This window comes from Suricata suricatta, chromosome 3 (assembly GCF_006229205.1).
Source record: "Suricata suricatta isolate VVHF042 chromosome 3, meerkat_22Aug2017_6uvM2_HiC, whole genome shotgun sequence".
NCBI classification, from domain to species: domain Eukaryota; kingdom Metazoa; phylum Chordata; class Mammalia; order Carnivora; family Herpestidae; genus Suricata; species Suricata suricatta.
In genome coordinates, this window is record NC_043702.1 from 25,552,003 (window position 1) to 25,574,237 (window position 22,235).

General features: G+C 40.6%; 1 protein-coding gene across 1 annotated transcript in view; it reads right to left on the reverse strand.

Annotated features, from left to right (window-relative positions):
• Window positions 1-22,235, reverse strand: part of UNC80 (unc-80 homolog, NALCN channel complex subunit) — a 221,640-nt gene that overhangs the window by 19,122 nt on the left and 180,283 nt on the right. Inside the window, exons 48-57 of the mRNA XM_029933277.1 lie at window positions 21,185-21,220; window positions 20,612-20,830; window positions 12,242-12,442; window positions 9,955-10,078; window positions 8,883-9,008; window positions 7,534-7,657; window positions 6,590-6,796; window positions 3,521-3,705; window positions 2,235-2,400; window positions 641-820 (exon numbers count right to left, since the gene is read on the reverse strand). Coding sequence (XP_029789137.1) covers window positions 641-820; window positions 2,235-2,400; window positions 3,521-3,705; window positions 6,590-6,796; window positions 7,534-7,657; window positions 8,883-9,008; window positions 9,955-10,078; window positions 12,242-12,442; window positions 20,612-20,830; window positions 21,185-21,220 — 1,568 coding nt within the window. The remainder of the gene's footprint in view (window positions 1-640; window positions 821-2,234; window positions 2,401-3,520; window positions 3,706-6,589; window positions 6,797-7,533; window positions 7,658-8,882; window positions 9,009-9,954; window positions 10,079-12,241; window positions 12,443-20,611; window positions 20,831-21,184; window positions 21,221-22,235) is intronic.

Here is a 22,235-nt window from a genome sequence, read left to right on the forward strand (position 1 = left end):
TGAGCCGAAGTCAGACGCTTAACCAACTGAGCCACCAGGTGCCCCTCATGACACCAAATCTTATGCACATGAATTAGAAGCTCCTGCCCATGAATTAGATCTCAGTCATCAGGATACTCTTAACTCAGATTAGGTTGTCTTCCCTCTTGGGTTGTATTCCCCCATGGGAGCCTACTGGCGTATGTTCTAGAGAGGGTAGCTGACTTGTCTTTCTGAGTCCTGAGTAGATGCATTGCTTACTTTTCCTTGCCCAATAGGGTCATGTAAGTGCTGATCAGCTCTCTAAGCAAGATAGCCAGGAGAAAGGGGAATAAACACTTCCCTTAGTTACTTAAGTACAACTTAAATTAGAATAAGTGGAAAAGTTTGAATATATAGGCGCAAAAAAATGTAGAGGTCACTAAAGATTTACTTTTTTCTGAACTCCTTCCAAATGACCAAGGCTATCAAAGAATTTATAGAAGAGTAGACACTAGGGATCATGGTCACAATTCCATTTTAAATCCTCTTTGTAAAAAATGATCAAGGGATCAGAACTGGAAAAGGTCAGAATGGCAGAAATCCTTCGCAAGCCCTCATTTGCATGCCAAGCTGGGTCACACATACCCCCCCACACGCCCCGTTCTGTGGGGTGACCTACTTTCCTCATCTTCCTCATCAGTCCTGCTCAGGGTGTCCTGCGAAGCCTGCTGGGAGGGCTCACTGTCCTGCTCCCAGACCGTGCCAGTGCCCGTGTTGGAGCGGGACATGGTGGCCAGGCTCAGGCGGTAGGCAGAGGTGGAGGTGCCCACAGTACTGATGGACGTCTTCCCTTGGTAGGCTGGGGGGTGGAGAGACCAAAGGAGATTCCACGGTGAGCATCGTGAAGGAAAACAAACGCTTCAAGTTTCTTTCTTGTATTGGCTACTTGTATTGTTTTTAAGAAAGGTCAGTTAAATAGTGTATCGTAGATAAACAGTCTTTAGGATAAAATAGTGAGTGAAAGTGAAGATTTAAAAAGAAGAAGCAGAAGCGGAAGAGGAGGAGGAAGAGGTAGAGGAGAGGGAGGAGGAAGGGATTTGGCATTTGATTTACTTATAATTGAATAGTTTCCTCATGGGAACACAACACCTCTAATAATGTAAAATGCTCTGACATGACTTCTCCCATTGCTTTTGATTTCATATGGTAAGGCTGGAAGAATGCAAAATAATTTTGACATGAACTGAAGCTTCCAACTTGGCAGATTTTACTGAGAAATGCACCTTCCCTCACACAAGCATATAGGAGTAATAAATACATTGTCTGATAGGAACTTCTCAATCAAAATCAGAATACACAATCAGAACTGTGTTTGCATTCTCCTTTTCTGGAAATTATAACTTAAAAAATCCCCTTAATATGTCAGATTATTTTATCATAAAGTTGAAATATTTGAATGGCACTGTGCAGATTTTACCAAGATTGTAGTCATCAAAATCTGTCTTTAGTACATTGCAAGTAATAATAAATTCTAGAAGAAAAAAAAAAGGCCACACATATGGGAGACTACTTATGAGTAATGACTGCCCTCTAATGGCAGATAATGATTTATTTTTCCTCCTCATAATGCTGTTAATAACCGTCAAAAATAAACAGTACATTCCCAAAAGAAAACCTTTTGAATAATGTAAGGCAAGGACCCCTAGCCCGCCAACTCTAATTCAACATTTCCTCCCCCATTTTGTACAAGATAAAGGCTTGTAAGCCATCATACTAGTTGGAAGTCTCCTCACTGTGGTCACTGTCAAGTGTGTACATTATTTACCTTCTGTAGAGTCTCCATTTCCCCATTCTTTAAGTGGACTCTCACTTATGCACCTTGCAGACACTTGTGTGGATTAAATAACATCCATGAAAATTATCTACCATGTAATTGATGTTCAAAGAATGCGAATCCCGCTTCTCCTCTCCAAAAAAGAAATAAAACCAAGAATTCCAATACTATTTTTCAAGTTAAGTAGTCAAGACATAGCTTAACTGCTGACTGCTGAAATGAAGACTGAAAAAAAAAAGTTTAGAAAAGAGTAAAATTTAAATCCTAGGATTCCCTTGTTTTGTTGCTGACAATGATCACATGGTCAAGTCTACCAGTGGACTGACATGGTTAACTTCATCCATAATTCCAAAACAAGAGTTGACCTGGACAGAGGCATTCTTTGTAGATTGTGAGTTCCAGGAATCAAACCAATTCCAAATACCCAACTCCTACTCACCTGAGCCACTGTGAACTGCCTCTTTTAGGATTTTTAGTTCGCTGTTGAACTCCGCAATGAGGGAGCTCTTACACAGAGGGCGTGGGATGAAGCGTCTCTCCAGCTGGTCAGCGATATGCTGCCGGGCAGAAAGCTCTTCATGATTCTCTGCTGGTTGGGCCAGAAGCTGAAAGGAGGGGAGAGAGCCTCAGGTCCTCAATTTTCCCATCTTTAGAATGGGCCAATTACTGTACCCATTTTATAGTGGATTGTGAGGATTAAGTAAGATAATATATATAAAGCTTTTATTTATTATTTTTCTTTAAATGTTTACCTATTTCTGAGAGAGAGAGAGAGAGAGAGCGTGCGCACTTAAGTGGGGGAGGGGCAGACAGAGAGGGAGACAGAGGATCCAAAGCTGACAGCAGAGAGGCCCACGCATGGCTCCTACTCAGAAACGAGATCATGACCTGAACCAAAGTCGGATGCTTAACTGACTGAGCCATCCAGGTGCCCCACGTCTGAAGCATTTAGAACAGTGCTTTACATAGGAAGCTCTTAATCAATACATTATTTTGAATCACTGCCCCAGGAAATCAGGGCATGAAAAGAATAAAACAGTAGATGAATACTGAGGGCGGGGGAAACCATGCTTTAACTGTTCTTTTTTATGTTAATTTATTTATTTGTTTTTAATTTTTTTTATTTAACAGTTTATTGTCAAATTGGTTTCCATATAACACCCAGTGCTTCCCCCCACAAGGGCCCTCCTCCATCACCCCCTTCTCGCTGTTCCCCTCCCCCTTCAGTCCACGGTTAGTTTTCAGTATTCAATAGTCTCTCATGATTTGTGTCCCTCACTCTCCCCAGCCCTCTTTCCCTCTTCCTCGCCCTATGGTCCTCTGTTAGGTTTCTCCTGTTCTCCTGTTAGACCTATGAGTGCAAACATATGGTATCCGTCCTTCTCTGCCTGACTTATTTCGCTTAGCATGTTAATTTAAAATCAGATCTCTGTCATGTCCCTGAAGAAAGGAGAACGTTCTCCAGACCATACCAATGGGGCAACCTTTTTTCCCTTTTCCCCTAGGGGGCAGTGGTGTGTGGAGAGAGGGCAGAGTTTTACAGATTAGAATAAAGGCCTCACTGTGAAAGTACGTCTAACATGAAGTTTGTCCTCTGGGATCCTTTTTTGAGCTGTTTTCTCATCAAGCATGGTAAGAACAAGTCCTACTGACTAGCTATCCCGTGTCCCACCGAGCACGGCTGCAGCAATCCTGCCTTCACCGGGAGAAGCACACACCACACACCTTGCACTGGATGAAAGGGCGCAAGAGCACGAAGATGGGGATTCGGGTCCGCACGATGAAGTCCAGGAAGTCCCACAGGGCCAGGCCTCCCACCTTCCGCAGAGCCATCTCCTTCACCTGCAGGCTCAGCCAGTACCACTGGCTGCCCAGCTGCCTCTCAAAGCAGACGAGAATCACCTTCAGCGCTTCACACCGGGAAAAGAGAAGAGTGAGCCTGCGTACTTGTGCTTTAGCAAACCCTGCGCACAGCCACAGCCCTTTATCCGTCCGAAAATGTTCTCAATTTCTAGATTCTCTCCGTGTTTCCGAAAACGTACGTGGACTCCTGGGCAAGAGTGTTCTGACCTCAAGATCAAACTATGGATGGTCAACATGTTTTGATTCTGATCAGAACACAGATCTTTCTTAAGCACATTTAACTAACACTGTGGAAAATACAGAGTGAAGTGGTTCATAGGATTGAAAGGGAATTGTGTTGTAAACGGAACATGCGGCTAATATTTTGCTTTCTGTTTTGTCCTAGCGGCTTTATGGTAATGCCAGCGTATTACTCATACCCTAAGCTAAAACATGGGAATTTTAAAAGGTTATTTTTCTTTTAAGCATTGACATAATATATTCTTGCTGCTTAAAGTAAAATCAAACCATGCAGGAATGCACGGAGTTCAAAGAGAGAAAGTCCTTCCCCTTCCCAGCTCCCTTTCCAGCCCAGCTCCTCCCCAGAGATAACCAGGAAATGCGTTTAAGTATAGTTTCCAGGTGAAAAAGCTCCGTCCTCCTCCCTCCTCCTCCCCTCTCCTATTGCACATCACGTTTATTACGAAAGCCTGTTGGATTTCTTTTGCAAGATCTCTTTCTTCCTCGATTCTGGCAGCCCTGTCACTATCTACATTTCTTTTCTTTTCTTTTTCAGTTAGAAGATTTCCCAAACAGTGTGTCAGGACCAAACAGAATATTGCAGAGACGTGAGACACTACGGCAGGAGCTTCCCTTGATGCCTCAGCTCTCTGCACAGGGTCTGCCGTGGGGCTGTCAAGGGCGACTGGGCCTTCTCGATTGTCTCTTAAGGCCCATCCATCCCAGCAATTAAGACACACACACCTTTATCACCTATTTAGGACATTTCCAGGGGAAACCATGCCATGTAACACAGAGAGAGATGTAAGAGTCTACCTACCCCCCTCCTCAAACTCTCACTTTCACAGCAATTATTCACCCCAATTCCTTTCCCTCAACTAAACAAACAAACAAACAAACAAACAAACAAAAAGCAACTCTCTTCTTTCCCGACCCTGAGCCTGGTGATATTTCTACTGTTAGGTGCCTGTTAGCCTCCTTTGCGTTTCTGCCATCCTGCTTCCCACCTTCACCTCCATAAGCCCCGCACACAAGAGGAGAGCAAAGGGCTCAGGAGCAGGGACTCTGGGGCCAGCTGGTTTGGGTTTGAAATTTGGCTCTGCTGCTTATTAACTGTGTGACGTTAGGTAAATAACTCAACCTTTCTGGCCCTTTGTCTCTTCACTCCTAAAATGAGAAAAACATTATACTTCTTAGAGTTGTGGTGAGGATTCAAACTATAGAAAATACTGCTTAGTGCACAGTAAGTGCTCAAGATAAACGCAAAAATCAATTTGAAACAGAGACCTGGTGGCCTGGCCAAGTAACCAAAGGATCCACCTTTATTAAAAAGGCAGAAAGTGGAGTGAACTGAAAATAATTACTCATCGAGGGTTTTTTCCTATCTTTGCCTTAAGTGTTAAAGCCCACTGTCTCCCTCATCCTCTGTGCAATCCCACACCTTATGAGGGGCTCTGTCGCAGAGTCTAGATTTACTCTGAACCCCACATTCTCATGGCTTTGGCAACCATGCCCCACATGGGTAGGTCCTGTGCCCATCCATGCATGCTTGCTTCCTTGTTTCCTTTTCATGTTCATTGTCAATCACATAACTTTCAAATACTTACGCTTATTTGCTTTTTTTTTTTTTAAGGAATGCCTGTGCCCAATGTGGGGCTCAAACTCTGAACCTGAGACCAAGAATCACATGCTCTACGGACTGAGCCAGCCAAGCACCCCAATATTTCCCCTTATGATCCAGTCCAAACTCCTCACACATTCCAAACTCCCAAGGACCTGTTTTTACCAGTGTGTATGGTTCATCTTATCCCCCCCAAACCAACGTCTGCTTTGGCAAGAATAACCTTAGGCATGATTTTCTTAACTTGCTCCTTTTGAGATTTCCTGCTGCCAGTGCTCCTTATTCTCGGTCCTACGGCAGGGGTGGGGCTTCTCCCCAGCTTAGTGTGCTCAGGGCCAAGGAGTGGGTCTCCAGGGTTCCATGAAGCAGGGCCAAGTTAAAGGCAGGGATGGGGTGATGGAAAAGTAGCAGTGGAGGCTGGAAGGAAACTGGCAAGCCTATGGGGGAGAACGAGTCGACTGGCCTCACCAGAGTGAAAATCAAGATGGAGATTTAGAGATATTATTGTAAGGGAAGAAAAAGTAGCCAGTAGGGGGCGTTATGTACAGCAAGGCCACCACATCTCACTGCGCAGGCTGTGAACTGCCCCACTCTAGGGGCTCCGCTCGCATACACGGCACACCAGGGAGTCCCATGAGCTGTGCAGCGCAGTGTCCCTGTGCACTAGATGTGGTCAGCATCCGAGAACAGCTACCAACGGCAGCCTCATTAGTGATCTCCCACCTAACCAGCAAGGAAGGATTCTCACTACAGATGCCTTCCTCACATGTCCAGCTGCTGTTAGGAAAACAACCAAGTAATTTAGGCACCACAGATATAAAACTACTTCGTTTTCTGGCGTATGTTTACAGACTCTTTTGCAAGGGTGATGCTTCCTACGTGCTGAAGTGGTTTCTTTAAATACTTTCTGGACTGAAGTCTTTTAAAATACTTTTTGAGTCAAGGTGCAACATAACTCAGTAAGTACTTATGTTACACTTATACATACACAAACATACACACATCTATCTCACTCTATATATACATACACACACGTGTGTGTGTGTGTATGTGTGTGTGTAGGAGCAGGGGGGCATGGGGAGAGCACCTACCCAAGTACGCGGCTTGGCTGGTGGACTCGGCCAGCCCTTCCCTGCGCAGGTCTTTGCCGGCATCCCCGGGGGTGGAGCAGTGGGCGGGGGAGCTCTCCAGCATGAAGTTCTTGCTCCTGGACGTGCTGATGATGCGCGGTGGCAGGAGCACGTTAATGACCGTCTGCAGGAGAAGCTGCACCTCAGGCTGTTCCAGCCACGGGCTGTCTAAGGGACAGAGTTTGGAACAGGGAAGTGGGAAGAAAAGCAAATCACAAGGTAGACTTCTCACATTAGACACAGCAAAATTCAGCTCTCTTTCCAATTCCAGACTAGAATACCCTAGAAATTCAGGTGTTTCCCCACCAAGTACAGCTTCTTCTCTGGACAGAAACAGCATTTCTGATACTGGGTGTTTTCTCCATAGTCAGCACCCAAGGGCTTGTGTTCTTAGCCAAATCTCCCGCTTACCATTGCGATCTGCTTTTTTTCTTTCTGCTCAAATACTCATAACGTATTGTCTTTACATTTGAGATAAACTTTTCCTAAAAGAAAAATCCCCAAAGAAGGAAGAGCAATGAAAATATATTGGAATTTAACGGCAATGGTGGAGGTTGCACTAACCCTAATGGCAGTATATTATAAAGTCCATTCACTTGTCAATTCACACCACACTGCATTTCCATTAATACCATCTTCTTAATGGAAACAATGTTCTCCCGATTTTTGAGGTACTCAAGTGATTTTAAACAGGACATATCTTCTATGAAGTGGAGCAGAGAAACTCTTGACCCAGGGTAGCTAAACTGTAAAGAAAGAAAAACTCTATTTCCTAAGGTAACCCTGTTTAAATCATTCCGATGGACTTCAGTGAAGGCCTTCATGGGAAAAAGAATAAGAAATAACATCCTGCCATTTATGAAAATACAACAATGATAAATTTCCTTTAGTTAAATTAATCAGACCTTTGCTTCCAGATCCTACTGTGAGCACAAATGGGATGAGTAGATTTAAAAGCATCCCCTCCCTTCGCTCTTGATTGGTGAATGGGGAGATCACATGGCTTAAAGGAAAATCTTCTTTTAAAGCCTGTGCAGCAATAATAGAAAAAAAGATTAATTGACCCCACACCCATTCAGAACGTTTGTTTTTACACAGCACGACGGAGACGGTGATTCCCTGCGGCTGCTCCTGGAAACTATGAGTTCAATTGCACAGCGTACAAAATTCACTCAAAACTGATACTTTACCATTTGCTTGACATAACTGAGAGTTATATACCTAAAAGAACAGTAACATCTTGAATATTAAATGCAAAATTGTAATACTTATGGTCTGATATGAAAACAACTGCACATCCCCACTCATTTTCTCCATGTGTCCACCAGTAACTATTTTAGAGATAAAAGGAATAAATGAGAGCTTGCCCCCTATTCCACTTGGAAGTTATTTAAAAGTCCTCTGACCTCTGCATAAGGCCTTTTCCAAAACGGAAAGGAATAGGCAATATAGAAAGAAATAAATGATCTCTGTACACAGGTTATAAAAATGTATCACTTTAGGGATCATTGTTTCCCTTCTGCATTGTAGCCAAAGCTCTCGCTTGATTTCTTTTGTACCATCACCCATTCTCTGGATGATGGACCATCAAATATAGTTGTCAGACAATGGATGGGTCGTTATCCATTAATATCAAGTGTATATTTCCCATCAGTCACAGAGCTTACTGATGCTCTACCACTCTCTAAAATCAGGTGGCACACAGAAAGAGGCAGGGGAATCGGCGTTCTGCACTTTTTGCCTTGGGAATAATATTTTAAGAAATAAAATAACAGGGAGAGTAAAAAATAAAGAAACCCACAGTTTTCAACCCACAATCATTAAAGTAAATTAAGATATTCAAAGTCTAGTAATAAGATTTGAAAGAATTCTATTTTGCAATTCTTTCTGCAAATAATTTAAAACCAGACTTTGAATATTACTGTGTCTTTTAATTAACCATTGTGGGCTGACTATCTGTGTGAACTATTATTTTCCTAGGGTTTTGCAGACATTGGAAATGACTTAAGTGGTTCCTGAGGTTGTGGCAGGACTGAGTGACTCTGCTATTTTTGAGATCTCGAGAAGAATTACAGAAGCACAACTTAGGGCCAAGCTCAGGACTGAAGCTCCAAACCCATAAACGTTTGGAGATGTTTACACTTTTGTTTCACAGATTTTGCCCAGCCTTTGCAGAAAAAAGAGAGAGAACACCATGATCTGGTGCCTCAACCAGCAACTTAATGAGCGTGACAAACAGATAAGGTAGTCACACCTGTATCTGCAATGCTACAAGCCGGACAACAGCTGTGCTGAAGGGCAGAGGTGGTGAGAGATAAGGGCTGAGATGAAGAAGGGGCAATCCATCAGCAACACTGGAAGGTCCTACCACTCCCATCACCTGAAATACAAACAGAGCACATGACCAGCCTTGACTATTGCAATTTCATGCAACCGCAGTAAGGGAGTCTCATTCAATAATAATAATAAAATAATAATAATGATGGTGATAATTTGAAGGTTGGGCATGTTACTTTCAATCTGTTCTTGCTGCCTTCTTCTGAAGGCATGTAATGTCTGGAGTCAGATCGAACAGGACACTGGATTCAGCCAAGGTTTTGTAGAATGTTGCTGGTAGCTAACTATGTAAGTAATGAGAGATGAGCCAAAAACTATTCTAATCAGGAGACTGGACATACTTACTCGTGGATTCCAAGGAATGCAAGCTGCATTCTTTGATGGAGCAGATATTGACAACAATGACGATGGCACAGCTCTATTTGCACTAAGCATTCCAGCTAGAGTTATTGCTCAACTAGTTAAGCAGCAGATCCTACTCAATGAAATGCTCTAACATGGTTTCCACATCGTACAAAACCTTGTGAGGACCAGACTCTAGATATTACATCCACGATAAAAAAAAAAATTTGTTTTTCTTCCCATAAATCCTCGACTGGCCAACTCATAGTGTCATTTGGTATGAAAGAAGAAAAAAAATTTCTCCCACCCCAGACTACCTCAACGTCTAGCCAATTGTGCGGTCTCCGCCACCCCACTCTCCAACTGGCAGCCCTCAACTCTCAGCGCAATTTAAAGAGGCAACTTGTCAAAGTAGTGAGTGGGAAGCAGCACACCAAAAACCCCACCTGTGTAGGGATGGGCCCCTAATCTCCCCACGCACCACCTTGAAATGTACCTCACTATTTTCAATGTCACCTGAGCCGTCTGTTTTCATGGGTAGGTAGGGGCACAAAGTGGTTGACCTGTAAATCTTCAATTCAGAGAAGTCAATAGCAGAGTTAGTTAAATTTTGCAAAGTTTCATAAGATTGCCACTTGGCTACTCACCAGATTGACACAGACATTGATCAGTGACCTAAGGTGAGGCAGGAAGGATATGATTGGCTGCCTCTGAAGTGTCAAACAAACCCCTTCAATCAAATTGCTGGCAGGCTCCCACTCAACCTGTCGCCTGGAATACAATATAGGAGCTATTAGCAGCCTGGCTCCCTTCTGGAGTCAGTCTGAAACAAGTGAACGAGACAGTGATTCTGACACCATCTAAGACAGGACAGGTGTCTGAGACAACAGAGTGCTTCACACGGGATGAAGTTTACCCATGTTGTTCCAAAAGCACAGAGCACACTGGGAAGGGAAGAAGATACTGAAAACGTAGCAGAGGCACTCCTGCCCCACTGGACTAATGAGACAAAATCTATTGAAGAAAAAACAGAGATGATGAATGGGTTGCATTTAAGATCCCTGGTTTTAGCTTTGAGAGAGGGTATAAGACGACAGTTTTAGGAAACCCATCAGAGGGGCCATTACATCTAACAGAACTAATCTGATCATAGGCTGCATTTCTGAAATCCATCAGACTAGAATCGATCTCATCAGATTTTACAACAGGATACAACTAATTAGATGCATATGATTTAACTCCTGCCAAAAACATGACATTAGAAGATAATAGTCCACTTAAAAAATATTCTTTCTTAGCCTCCTAAGAAATGCTATTTTGGGGCTACTTTCTATGGTCATATATATGGTATAAATCTAAACTCAATTAAATGAACATGGGATTTTTTGTAATAAAAGTCAATTCAGTCTGTAACGGTCTTAATGCCAAAAAAGCCATCTCTGTGGCCTCCAAATAAACAGGTTGGGGTTTACTCATCTCAAAACTATTTCCAAATAGTACCCTGGAAACAAATTCTAAGCTTATATTTCCAACCCAAGTGGAATATCTATAATGACGAAATGGAAATGTTCATGAGTGAGAATATACTGACATCCCTGACTCTCAAGTAACCTACAAGGCCAAGTTCAATCAACATTTCCCTTGTTGAACTGAGATTGCCTAAAGAAATTAAATCCAAGGCACCCTCACATTCTCAGGCTGCACCCCAAATAAATTGCCTACAATTGGCCAATCTATGTATTCACTCAGAAATCTACTTTTAGGAAGCATGATGTTCTTTATAATGGTCTTGATTATATGTCAAATGAGTCAGCCTGTGGAGATGTTTGATACCTTTACATACTAAGTTACTTAAGAAAATGAATTTATTTTGACACACCCTTGTAAGAATTATAAGACTGTGGCCATTTACAAAAGACACAAATGTTCCACTGGGACCGCTAAAAAAATAGGTGTGCTGTAAGGACAGAGACATTTCCATGCCACTGAAATAAATAACCTTGAAATAATACATAGGCATTGGTCATCATGTTATAAAGGAATATAGGAACAAAATATCAATTGCTGGAATGAAATCTTTCAATTTCTTTTTTTATAAATCCAACAACTCCTGATGGCTGCATAAATGAATAAGAGCACAGGCAAAACCTGGAAAAGTTCTGGCAAATTGAAAGCTAAGTGCTAATTCTTGGACAAGAGCTGCATTGATTTGTGGTTAAGTTTAAAGGGACAGAACATACTCTCATGAAATCAAACTTGAAATTTCTGAGTTAGTAGGTTTATCAGTGTTTAATCAATTGAAACGCCTGTTTATAGGTTTCCAAACTGGACTGAGATCTCCAGGTAGTCTTGTTCCTTGCATAGAAAGGTTATCAGTGAAAAGTTCAGGTTACTGAACAGAGATGAAAGGGTAATAATGTTCATTTAATTCCACCCTGAATTAGATGAAAAAGTGAAATTTAGGTATTTGTTATTAATCCTGGGATTTTTCAGCTCCTATATGGCTGCTTATTATTAAATTTTGTCACTTCTAAACTGGTGTCTAAACTACTATGTTGAAGACAGTAGTTTTTGAATGTCAAATTAAATTTTCTTTTCTCCTTTGTTGATTTATTTATAAGGCATCCCTTGCCTATTTCAAAAGAAATTGAAGGATACTCCCTGAATTTCTTATGTGTGCCAGATGAAGAACATGAGAGCTAAGAAATGAACAGATCTTTCAAGATGAACACATATAATTTTAAAGAATATATTATTTCTGCAAAATGTAGACCTTGCTACTTAGGCATTCATATACCTGGGTAGCTATGCACATATGTGAACTGAAAGTTCTCAAATCATTCATTCAACTCCAGGTTGGGCCACCATCTTAAAAGATGATAACCCCCAACTTTGAAGCCACAATATCAACAGCTGACCAGGAGGCCTCCTCACCTCAAAGTAGGCATCTTATGAATTTTGTTGAACATTCTATCCAGTCTCTTCAAAATGAGGATAAGGGCGGGCCTCACTGCCTCAGCCGTCCAGTCGGTAATGGGTAGCATCTCCATGATGTAGCGCCGAAGCCCACGGCTCTCCATGGTCTGGGTGTCGTACGGTGCCAGCTTCAGAAGGGAGTGTGCAATTTCTGCCAACCTACAGTTTTTTTCAAGAATAAGTGCAGAATGCCACGGTGGGGATTTTCCCATACAGCACCCTGTCAATCAGAATTCTTTCAGCACACCAACCCCCTGAGCGAAAAACATTCTTCCCTCTTTCTTCTACCCCTCAGCTCTTCTCTCATGGCTAAATACATTGATACCTACACATACCTTAATAAAGAGTCATAGAATATTCCAGAGGGTAAATGTGAATAGTATCTGATGATTAAACTAAAACGCAGAGAAATTAAGGGCAGGCCAAACATATCTAGAGAATATATATATATATAAGTATATGTATTTGAGGATACACACACACACAAATACATACCTACATGCATATATGTAAAAGGTACACATATACACAGATATGGGTATAAAAGAAAGCTTAAACTTTAAATGTACAATGAAATCACTGATATCAAGGGCCCGAATAAGCTTCATGGCTTCATAGCCCTTCGCTGCCCATAGTTAAGGCAAAAGCATCTTTTTTTAAATGTTTTATTTATTCATTTTGACACAGAGAGAGAGACAGACAGAGAAAGAGAGAGAACAAGTTTAGGAGGAACAGAGGAGAGAGAATCCCTAGGAGGCTCCATGTTGCCATCATAGAGACCAACATGGGGCTTGATCTCACGAACTATGAGATCATGACTTAAGCTGAATTCAAGAGTCAAAAACTCGACCAACTGAGCCACCACGTGCCCCAAGGGAATGTACTTCCTCCAAGTGTAGTCCAGGGTCTGTCACCAGACACAGGCCCATGCTCAATGTCCTAAGTACAGGATTTCTGAAGGTCAGATGACCAATAGGACTAATTGGGAAATGTGTTTCTGGTAAATGCTATAGTTGGTTAACTAAATAAATTTCAAAACTAGATATAGATTATCAACTTGCAAATAATACAAATATAATGGTATACATGGTCTAGAAAAGCCAACTGAATTTATTTTTAAAATTAATTTATTTATTTTGAGAGAGAGAGAGAGAGAAAGAGAGAGAGAGAAGGGGAGGGCCAGAGAGAGAGGCAGAGAGAGAATCCCAAGAAGGCTCTGCACTGACATGGGGCTAGATCACATGAACCCCAAGACTGTAACCTGATTTGAAATCAAGAGTCAAATGCTTAACTAAATGAGCCACCCAGGTGCCCCTGAATTTAATTTTATATGAATGAGAAAGCATTTTATTTATTTTTAACTGAATATTTCATTTTATTTAACTTTAGGGTTTTTTTTATTACAGTATATATAACATACAGTGTTCTACTAGTTTCAGATATATAATATACTGATTCAACAATTCTATATATTACTCAGTACTCATTACAAGTGTACTCTTAATCCTCTTTACCTATTTCACCCATTCCCCCAACCTCCCTCCCTCTGGCAGGGACAGACCTCTAGTTTGTTCTCTATAGTTAAGAGTTTGTTTCTTGTTTGCCTCTTTTTTCTTTGTTCCTTTGTTTTGTTTCTTAAATTCTACATAAGAGTGAAATCTTATGGAATTTATCTTTTCCTTATTTCACTTAACATTATGCTCTTTAGATCCATCCATGTTGTTGCAAATGGCAAGATTGCATTCTTTTTTTTGTGACTGGGTAATATTCCATCATATATACATAAATAAAGCTATATTATATAATCATTATATATTTTATCCAATATACATATATGGATAAAATAAAGATATCCATTCATTCATCTATGGATGGATTGGATACTTGAGTTGCTTCTATATCTTGGCTATTATAAATAATGTTGCAATAAACATAGGATGCATTTACCTTTCTGAATTAGTATTTTCATTTTCTTTGTGTAAATACCCAGTAGTGGAGTTACTGGATCATACTGTAATTCTATTTTTAATTTTCTGAGGAAATTTCACACTGCTTCATTAGTTTGCATTCCCACCGACAGTGCATGGGGATTCCTTTATAAAGAAAGAATTTAGGGATGTCTGGCTGGCTCAGTTGGTGGAATATGTGACTCTTGATCTCAGGGTTGGGGGTTTGAGCCCCTAGCTGGATATAGAAATTGCTTTAAATCTTTAAAAAATAAGAAAGCATTTTAAAATTTTACAGTGCTTCACTATCAAATACATTGAGTAGATGCAGAATGTGTAGAAGGTGCTATTAAGAGGCAAAGCATACTCATTCATGGTAATATCTTGTATCTATGTTACATGATTTGAGCTTAATTTTTTTCCAGAAAAAAAAACCTTACATTTTAAAATATATACCCGGGACTCCTATCACAGTGGCTGAATTTTACATATTCTTTAAGGTACTAAAAATTCCTTTGAAAACAAGTTTCTTTTAAGCCACTCTTACCAATTATTTGAATCTTTGGCTTCAATCAACACATATCTAGCCAGATATCCAAAGTATCCTATGGAAGCAGAACGCAGCACAGGGGGAGTCTGATGGAAAAGGGGAATAGAGAGACCTCATGTTGTCTATGAGTGCATGTGTATGTGGTGCGTCAGGACGCATCCATATTCTAAGGGTTTTTAGAACTGTTACTAAAGGAGAAGAGGAGATTCCAAGTAAAGGGACATCAGAAATAAACTTTTTTATTTTTTCTTTTTAAAATTTTTAAAATATTTATTTATTTTTGAGAGAGAAAGAGAGACAAAGTGCGAGCCGGAGAGTGGCAGAGAGAGAGTTGCACACTCCACCAACTGAGCCAGCCAGGCACCCCAAACTTTTCTTTTTTTTTCCCTTTCCTTTTTCTTTTCTATTTTTTTGAAGCAAATTTTCTTTGGAAAAGCCCTGAAGATATAATTCTCAATCTCATAGTTAAAAGAGAACTTTTTTTTTGAAAGAGATCTTAATAGCCCTTGGGTAGTGGGGTCCCATAAATTGGACCCCTGACTGGATCCTCTTTAAAAATACAGCCTAAAGTAGAAATAAAAGATATCATTTCTCAGGCCCCACTCAAGATTCAATGGATAAGAATACTTAATTTTGAAAATTTTCAACATATTAAAAGATAGAGAGGCAAGTATATTATGAGCCCCTCATGTAACCCATCACCCAGATTTAACAGTGTTCAATTCACATCCACTCCTGTTTCATTTATACCCCGAAATACTCCCCCTCCTCCAACTCCAAACCACTTTGAAGTAAATCCCAAGCATCAAATCATTTTATCAGTACAGATACTTCAGTATGTATCTCTAAGGTTAAGGACTTAAAAAAATTAATCACAATACAATTTTGACAGCTACCAAGTTAAAAATAATTCCTACAAAAAGGAAGCTATCCAATCTCTTCAAAATTCCCACATTGTTTCATGATTCTTAAGTAAACATTTTTAAAAAATCAAATCGGAATAAAATAAGACCCATACATTCGATGGGTTGATATTTCTCTGGAGTCTCTTAATTTGTAGGTTTTCCCTCTTCTGCTTGTTTGGTGATCTTATAATTTATTCAGGAAATGAGCTGTTTTCCACACTCTATGTTTTCCTGATAGAATCTCCATGCTATCATTTAACCTATCCCACTGCTTCCATATTTAATTCCATTTGTAATTAGACTACGGGTCAGACTAGATTAGGTTTTGATTTTCTGGAAAGCATATTTAACAGGTGATGTGTACTTTCATCAGGAGGCACACGATTCCTGCTTGTTGGTCTCTGTGATGTCAACTGCCAGCAGGGATCACTGCATAGAGCCACTAGCTCATCAGAAGTAGTGCAATAGCAATGTCGTGCCCCTCTTTTGCTCATGCATTAGCTGTAACATTTTACTAACGAGAGGTTTCTCTTAGACTACTCCAAAAGAGACAAGGCTAGTGCTTGAGAGGTCTTATAGTTTAAGAGCCCCAGGTTTAGGTTTCACAGCTAAGGGACTGTCTCTTCAACACCTGGATCACTCCACAATAACTTCTAACTACAATTTGACTAGTGTCATGGTTGGGAAATTCACTGCTGCACAAGGCAGCTCCCTCCATCTTTGGAGGTTTATACTGTAAGAAGCTCTCCTCATATTAAGTTCCCAAATTCCCTCAGTTTCTTCCTTGTAGGCTTAATCTGGAAGCCTGAATTCAATCCATCTTCTCCATGGCAACCCTTCATTATCATGAAATAGTTACTGTCTTTTCTCCAGACTGAACATTGTACTTGTGGAAATTGTGTGTAAATGTGCATGTTTCAAAGAGATCATTTTAAAACAGCCTGTGTGTTCTTCTGTTTATCTCTTTCTCACAAATGTGCCATGCAGAAAATTTCTCACTTTTCAGGTTGTGTGTATGACAGATAGGAGCCTATCGACATGCACATATTTCTTTCCCTTTATTTTTTATAGCTAACACTCAGAAATGCTTGAGAAAGAACCAAACTGTCTTTTAAGTATAAAAATAATACTTAGAACTGAATTTGAGTCATTTATGCATTACTACCTGAATTTCTAGTGTTAAAACATGAATTTGCATTAAGCATAAAACAAACATTTCCTTTAATATAGTCTTTGCTACACTAGCAGGTGGATAATCTCTTAGTAAAAAAAAAAACTCCTATGGTCCTTTCCCAGTGACAACACAAGAGATTTTCCCATTGAGAGGGAGAGTTGAAGAGATGTAGGCAGAGAATGGAGGGGAGATGTGGGGGGAGACAGGGACATAGAGAGAGTAGGAGGGAGGAGAGAGAGGGGGAAAGAATTTGCAGATTTTATTATCCTGCTATACATACTGCTGGGTTAGGCAAATGAAGCAGTAAATTCCCATAGGCAGTAACTCTAATCAAGAATCCATAGCTCCTTGCATCAACCCTGCCAGGCAGGAGTAAAAGATGGCCTCTTGTACGTCTCTTGGTTCTTTGGCTTGAATTAAGTACTTCATGTAATTATCTCCCCTATCTTTTTATATCATGGGATTCCTGTTTTAACAATCCTCTCTCCTTGAATAATACTATCCATTCTTAGGATGTTTCACACCACCTATGTGCTCACAGTTCTGGCTTCTACATGTATCCAAATGTATACTTAATTTGTAAGAGAAAAACCTAAATTATACCTTTAGATTGGTACAGGGTCAAAGCACACAGGTCTATCCCTACTTAGCAGCATAGAATATCTCCGTTTGGACAGAGGTAACGGCAGGTCCATTTTTATCAAAAGCTTGTTGTGAGAAACTGCATGAATAGAGTTCATTTAGTTTATTTCCTGGCAGTAAAAATTTTGCCTGTTCTCCAATAGGCAATGAAATAATGGTGCTTTTCAATGACAGTGTCTTGGCTTCAGACGGTTGCTCCTGATGAAGTACATTATAATGTTTTGCCAACTTTCAGTCCCAACAGGCCTCCAGGCACGTGAAATTGGCACTTTATCTACTATGCGGTTTTGTTCACCACACTACTCTTTCCTTTTAGCAAACAACAACCAGGAGACATTTCTTATTCTTTGTATTTTAACCAACTGAGCCACCCAGGTGTCCCTCTTATTCTTTGTATTTTAACATAGCAATGTTTTATTGAACAACTAATTGTTTTTATCTTACTGACACTGATTTTGTAATTGGCCATTTCCTCCTCATTGCTTTGGTAATTCAGAAGTCAAAATCAAATTTATGGTCATGAATAGCATCTACTGTGATCACATCATATAGATTTCTTGTTAATGTTATCATAAACATAATTATTTCCCCATTAATTTTCCACTTTGTTATGACTCTCTAAATTGTGTATTCTATCCCTCTGTTTAAGGTAACTTAAGTTGCCTCAAGTATTTTGTAAGATAGTAAATACAGAAATACACATACATGATATATAGTAGCTGCAACCGTGCATTGTAGTAATTTTCTTATTTTTAATGTTTATTTTTGAGAGAGAGAGAGACAGAGAGAGACAGAGTGTGAGCAGGGGAGGGGCAGAGAGAGAGAGGGAGACACAGAATCTGAGGCAGGCTCCAGGTCTGAGCTGTCAGCTCAGAGCCCAACTCAGGGCTCGAACTCACAAACTGTGAAATCATGGCCTGAGCCATGGTAGGTAGCTCAACAGACTAAGTCACCCAGGCACCCCCATTGTAGTTATTTTCTTACGTGTGCTTCTTGTTTTGGACTGTGATCATGGGGAGGATCAAAACTTTATTTTATATTCTCAGTATGTAGCATAGTATTTGGATCATTCTTATTAGCATTAGTATCTAATGAAGTCATTTGAACTACAGCTCATTTAATCTTTTTTTTTTACCAATATTACCTAATTATTTTTTCTTAAAAAATTTTTGATGTTTATTTAGTATTGGGAGAGTTGGAATGCAAGCAAGGGAGCGACAGAGAGAGAAAGGAAAATATAGAACCTGAAGCAGGTTGCAGGCTCCAGGCTCTGAGCTGTCAGCAAGGGCTGACATAGGGCTTGAACTTGTGAAATGCAAGATCATGATCTGAGTTGAAGCTGGATGCTTAACTGACCGAGCCACCCAGGCGCACTTCATTTAACCTTTAATAGGGTTTGGTCTTTAGAGAGAGCTCCAGACTTAACACTTCCCCTTTCTCCAAATGCCGTAAGAAGTGTAGATACAAATGATCAAGTTATTGGACAGCTACTATCCCATGATCATGACCTTTCTCTCTCTCTCATCCTTCTTTGAGGAATCTTGTCCCTTCACTCCCACAAAATGGTGGCTGATCATAGTGATTCTCTGATTCTGGGAATATGATGTTCTGTTCACAGAATTATTTGCTTCAGGTAGCCATGTCAATGGGGAAGGAGGAGGGATGGACTGAATGGAGTGCTGGGTTGCTATGGCAACAGGCTTTTAAGACTCCAAACTTTCCTCCCCTTTTCCAGTGCAGGTGCAGAAGTTCCCAGTGTGAGATAAGACATTGCTGTGTGGTGGGAGCATGAACACATAGGAAGCTCAGGAGGCCTGAATGTGTGTCAACAACTCAGCAGATGTGAAATTTGCTAAGAGGAGGAAGAGCCTGTGTTTTCTCTACATGTATGGGCTCTCACTTACCCTCACATAGTACTTTCTCAATTTTTTAGAAGATAATTTTAGAAAAAGTCAACAACTATCAGGAAATCAGCATGTTTTGCCAAGAAGCAGTATTATTCCTGAATGACTAGAACCTAAATCTATTTTATAGATACAATAAAGTTTTCTTTAAAAAATTTTTTTTCATGTTTTATTTTATACTTGAGAGAGAAAGAGAGAGAGAGAGCAGGGGAGGGGCAGAGAGACAGAGAAAGAATCTGAAGCAGGCTCCAGGCTTGGAGCTGTCAGCAGATCCCAACACGGGGCTCGAACCCACGAACAGTGAGATCATGACCTGAGCCTAAGTTGGACGCTCAACGGACTGAGCCATCCAGCACCCTTACACTAAACTTTTCAAGTGCATATTCTGTCACCCATGGAATTTTCCTTTCAAGGAATTTGTATGACTTTTTACAAACTGTTACAAATCTGAACAGAAGATCATATGGGATCCTGTTTCTTTTAAGAATCTGAAAATACAGACACAGACTTCACGATTTACACAACACGTGAGATGACATCACCATAGAAGGAAGGAAATATGAGTGCACAGAGACACAATTCTAGGACCTCTCCCTGCCACACCAGCAGCAGAAATTCTTAAATGATGACTGGCCTTGTCCAGATCAGAGTTTCCACCAGGACACTTTTTGAAACATTGGAAGGCCATCAAGTGCAATTTGTGGAAAAAGGATCTAAGCAAAGTGTGGTTCAGAGTTTAAACTCATCACTTCCCTGCAGGGCTAATTACTGAGTCTTCAGGTAGTGTAAGAACAGAGCAAATCTTTGGGCAGAAGCAATAGTGTGCATTTTTCTTCATGTAAATTAATAGATCCTGGATTCTTGTGAAAAATAAGAATCTAGGCAGTAAATGGTACTTGGACGAAAGCTACTTTTCTAAGAATTTAGATGATGAAATTTCCCTTTTTCCTTCTTTTATTGAGGAGCAAATATATGGACTATGTTTTTCTGTTCTCAAGAGCATTCTCCCCTGTCTAAACTGAGATCTTTTTGTTAGACTTAATATACATTTTCCCGGAGGGGCTGTATGACATGCATTCAAGCCACAGAAATCAAATCGTTTTGAGGACCCCAAGTTCTTTTCCCAAGGGGTTCCCAGCACCCACACCCCCAAACACACATCCCAAGCTGTGCCCACACTCAGGGGCAGGGCAAACAAGGACAATACCTCATGTGTGACTTCACATCCAGCAGCTCCAGGGCAGTAACCCGTGGCTCCCCGGCCAGGTTTTGCAAGATCTTCAGCCTTGGCCCACAGTGCTTGTAAAATTCGGTACAAATATTCAGCAGGGACTCCCGAGGTCTTCTAAACTCCTCCCGAGCGATTCGCTCATCCAGTTCCTCCCTAGGAAGGCCTTGCCCTTCCTCCAGTAAGTGAAGATTTTCCCTAGGGAATTATAAAAAGTTTACCTGGGGGGTCTGAAAAGGTATATGTGTGACATCTATGAGAGGAGGGTATCACGCTGAAGCAAAATGTTAAGATTCCTTATATTGTGTGTCATATACATTAATGAAGCAGGAGGCCAGGGCCTAGGAGAACCTCATCTGAAGAGTAAATAAAGTTTACCACCCTGGAAGAGATTGCCATCCCTGAATGCAGTAGCTTTACCTGAGCCACTTCCGGAGGTTTCACCCAGATATATGCCATGCATTAATTAAATGAAATCTAACAGAACTGTAACCCAGCTCAAAAGGCAATCACCACAAGATGTCAGAATTAGTATGAAATCAGGGCTTGTACCTGATAAAGTGCAGTTTGGCGCCTTGTTCCTGGTACCTGGGGATCAGAAAAACAGTCTGCTTTACTACAGAGCAATAGCAGGGTTATGGTGTGGCTTCTTAAGGATGATTTCTCATGAAAAGCCCCTAAGCTACACATCTTAAAAAACTTTTATTATTTTAAGAGAGGGAGCAAGTCAGGGAGGAGCAGAGGGAGAGAGAAGGAGCAAGAGAAAGAGAGAAAGAAGCAGGCTCAGAGCTGTCAGCAGAGAGTCCCATGCAGGGTTCAATCTCACGAACAGGTGAGATCATGACCTTAGCTGGAATCAATGTGGTTTAAATAGACAATGGAATACGACTTGGCAATGAGAAAGAATGAAATCATGCCATTTGCAGCAACGTGGATGGAACTGGAATATGCTGAGTGAAATAAGTCAGTAAGAGAAAGAGATCATGGGGGACAGGAAAGGGGGAAAAAGTAGTTACAAACAGAGAGGGTGGGAAGCAAACCATAAGAGACTCTTAAATACAGAGAACAAACTAGGGGTTGATGTGGAGGTGGGGGAGAGGGGACAATTGGGTGATGGGCATTGAGGAGGGCACTTGTTGGGATGAGCACTGGGTGTTGTAAGTAAGCGATGAACCATGAGAATCTACCCCAAAAGCCAAGAGCACACTGTACACACTGTATGTTAGCCGATCTGATAATAAAGGATATGAAAAATTATAGAAAAGAAAATAAAAACCAAAAACAGTAACAACAACAACAACAACAAAAAAAAATAGAGGTGGACACGTAATCAACTGAGCCACTCAGGTGCCGTGAAGCCACACATTTTGATAAGTTCACAAATGTACATATACTAATTCTAAAAAAAACCATAATCTTTATCTTTCATTTGGCTACCACACATTTGCAATTACAGCCACTATGAAAGCTGTCCCGTTGGTATATAATTTGTATAAGGAAATTTAAACACATACAAAGTCACAGAGGATAGCCAAATGAGGGGACTTTTGAAAGTAACATGAATCTAAGTTACAGTTTTAACACCATGTGCTCTATTTCAAGT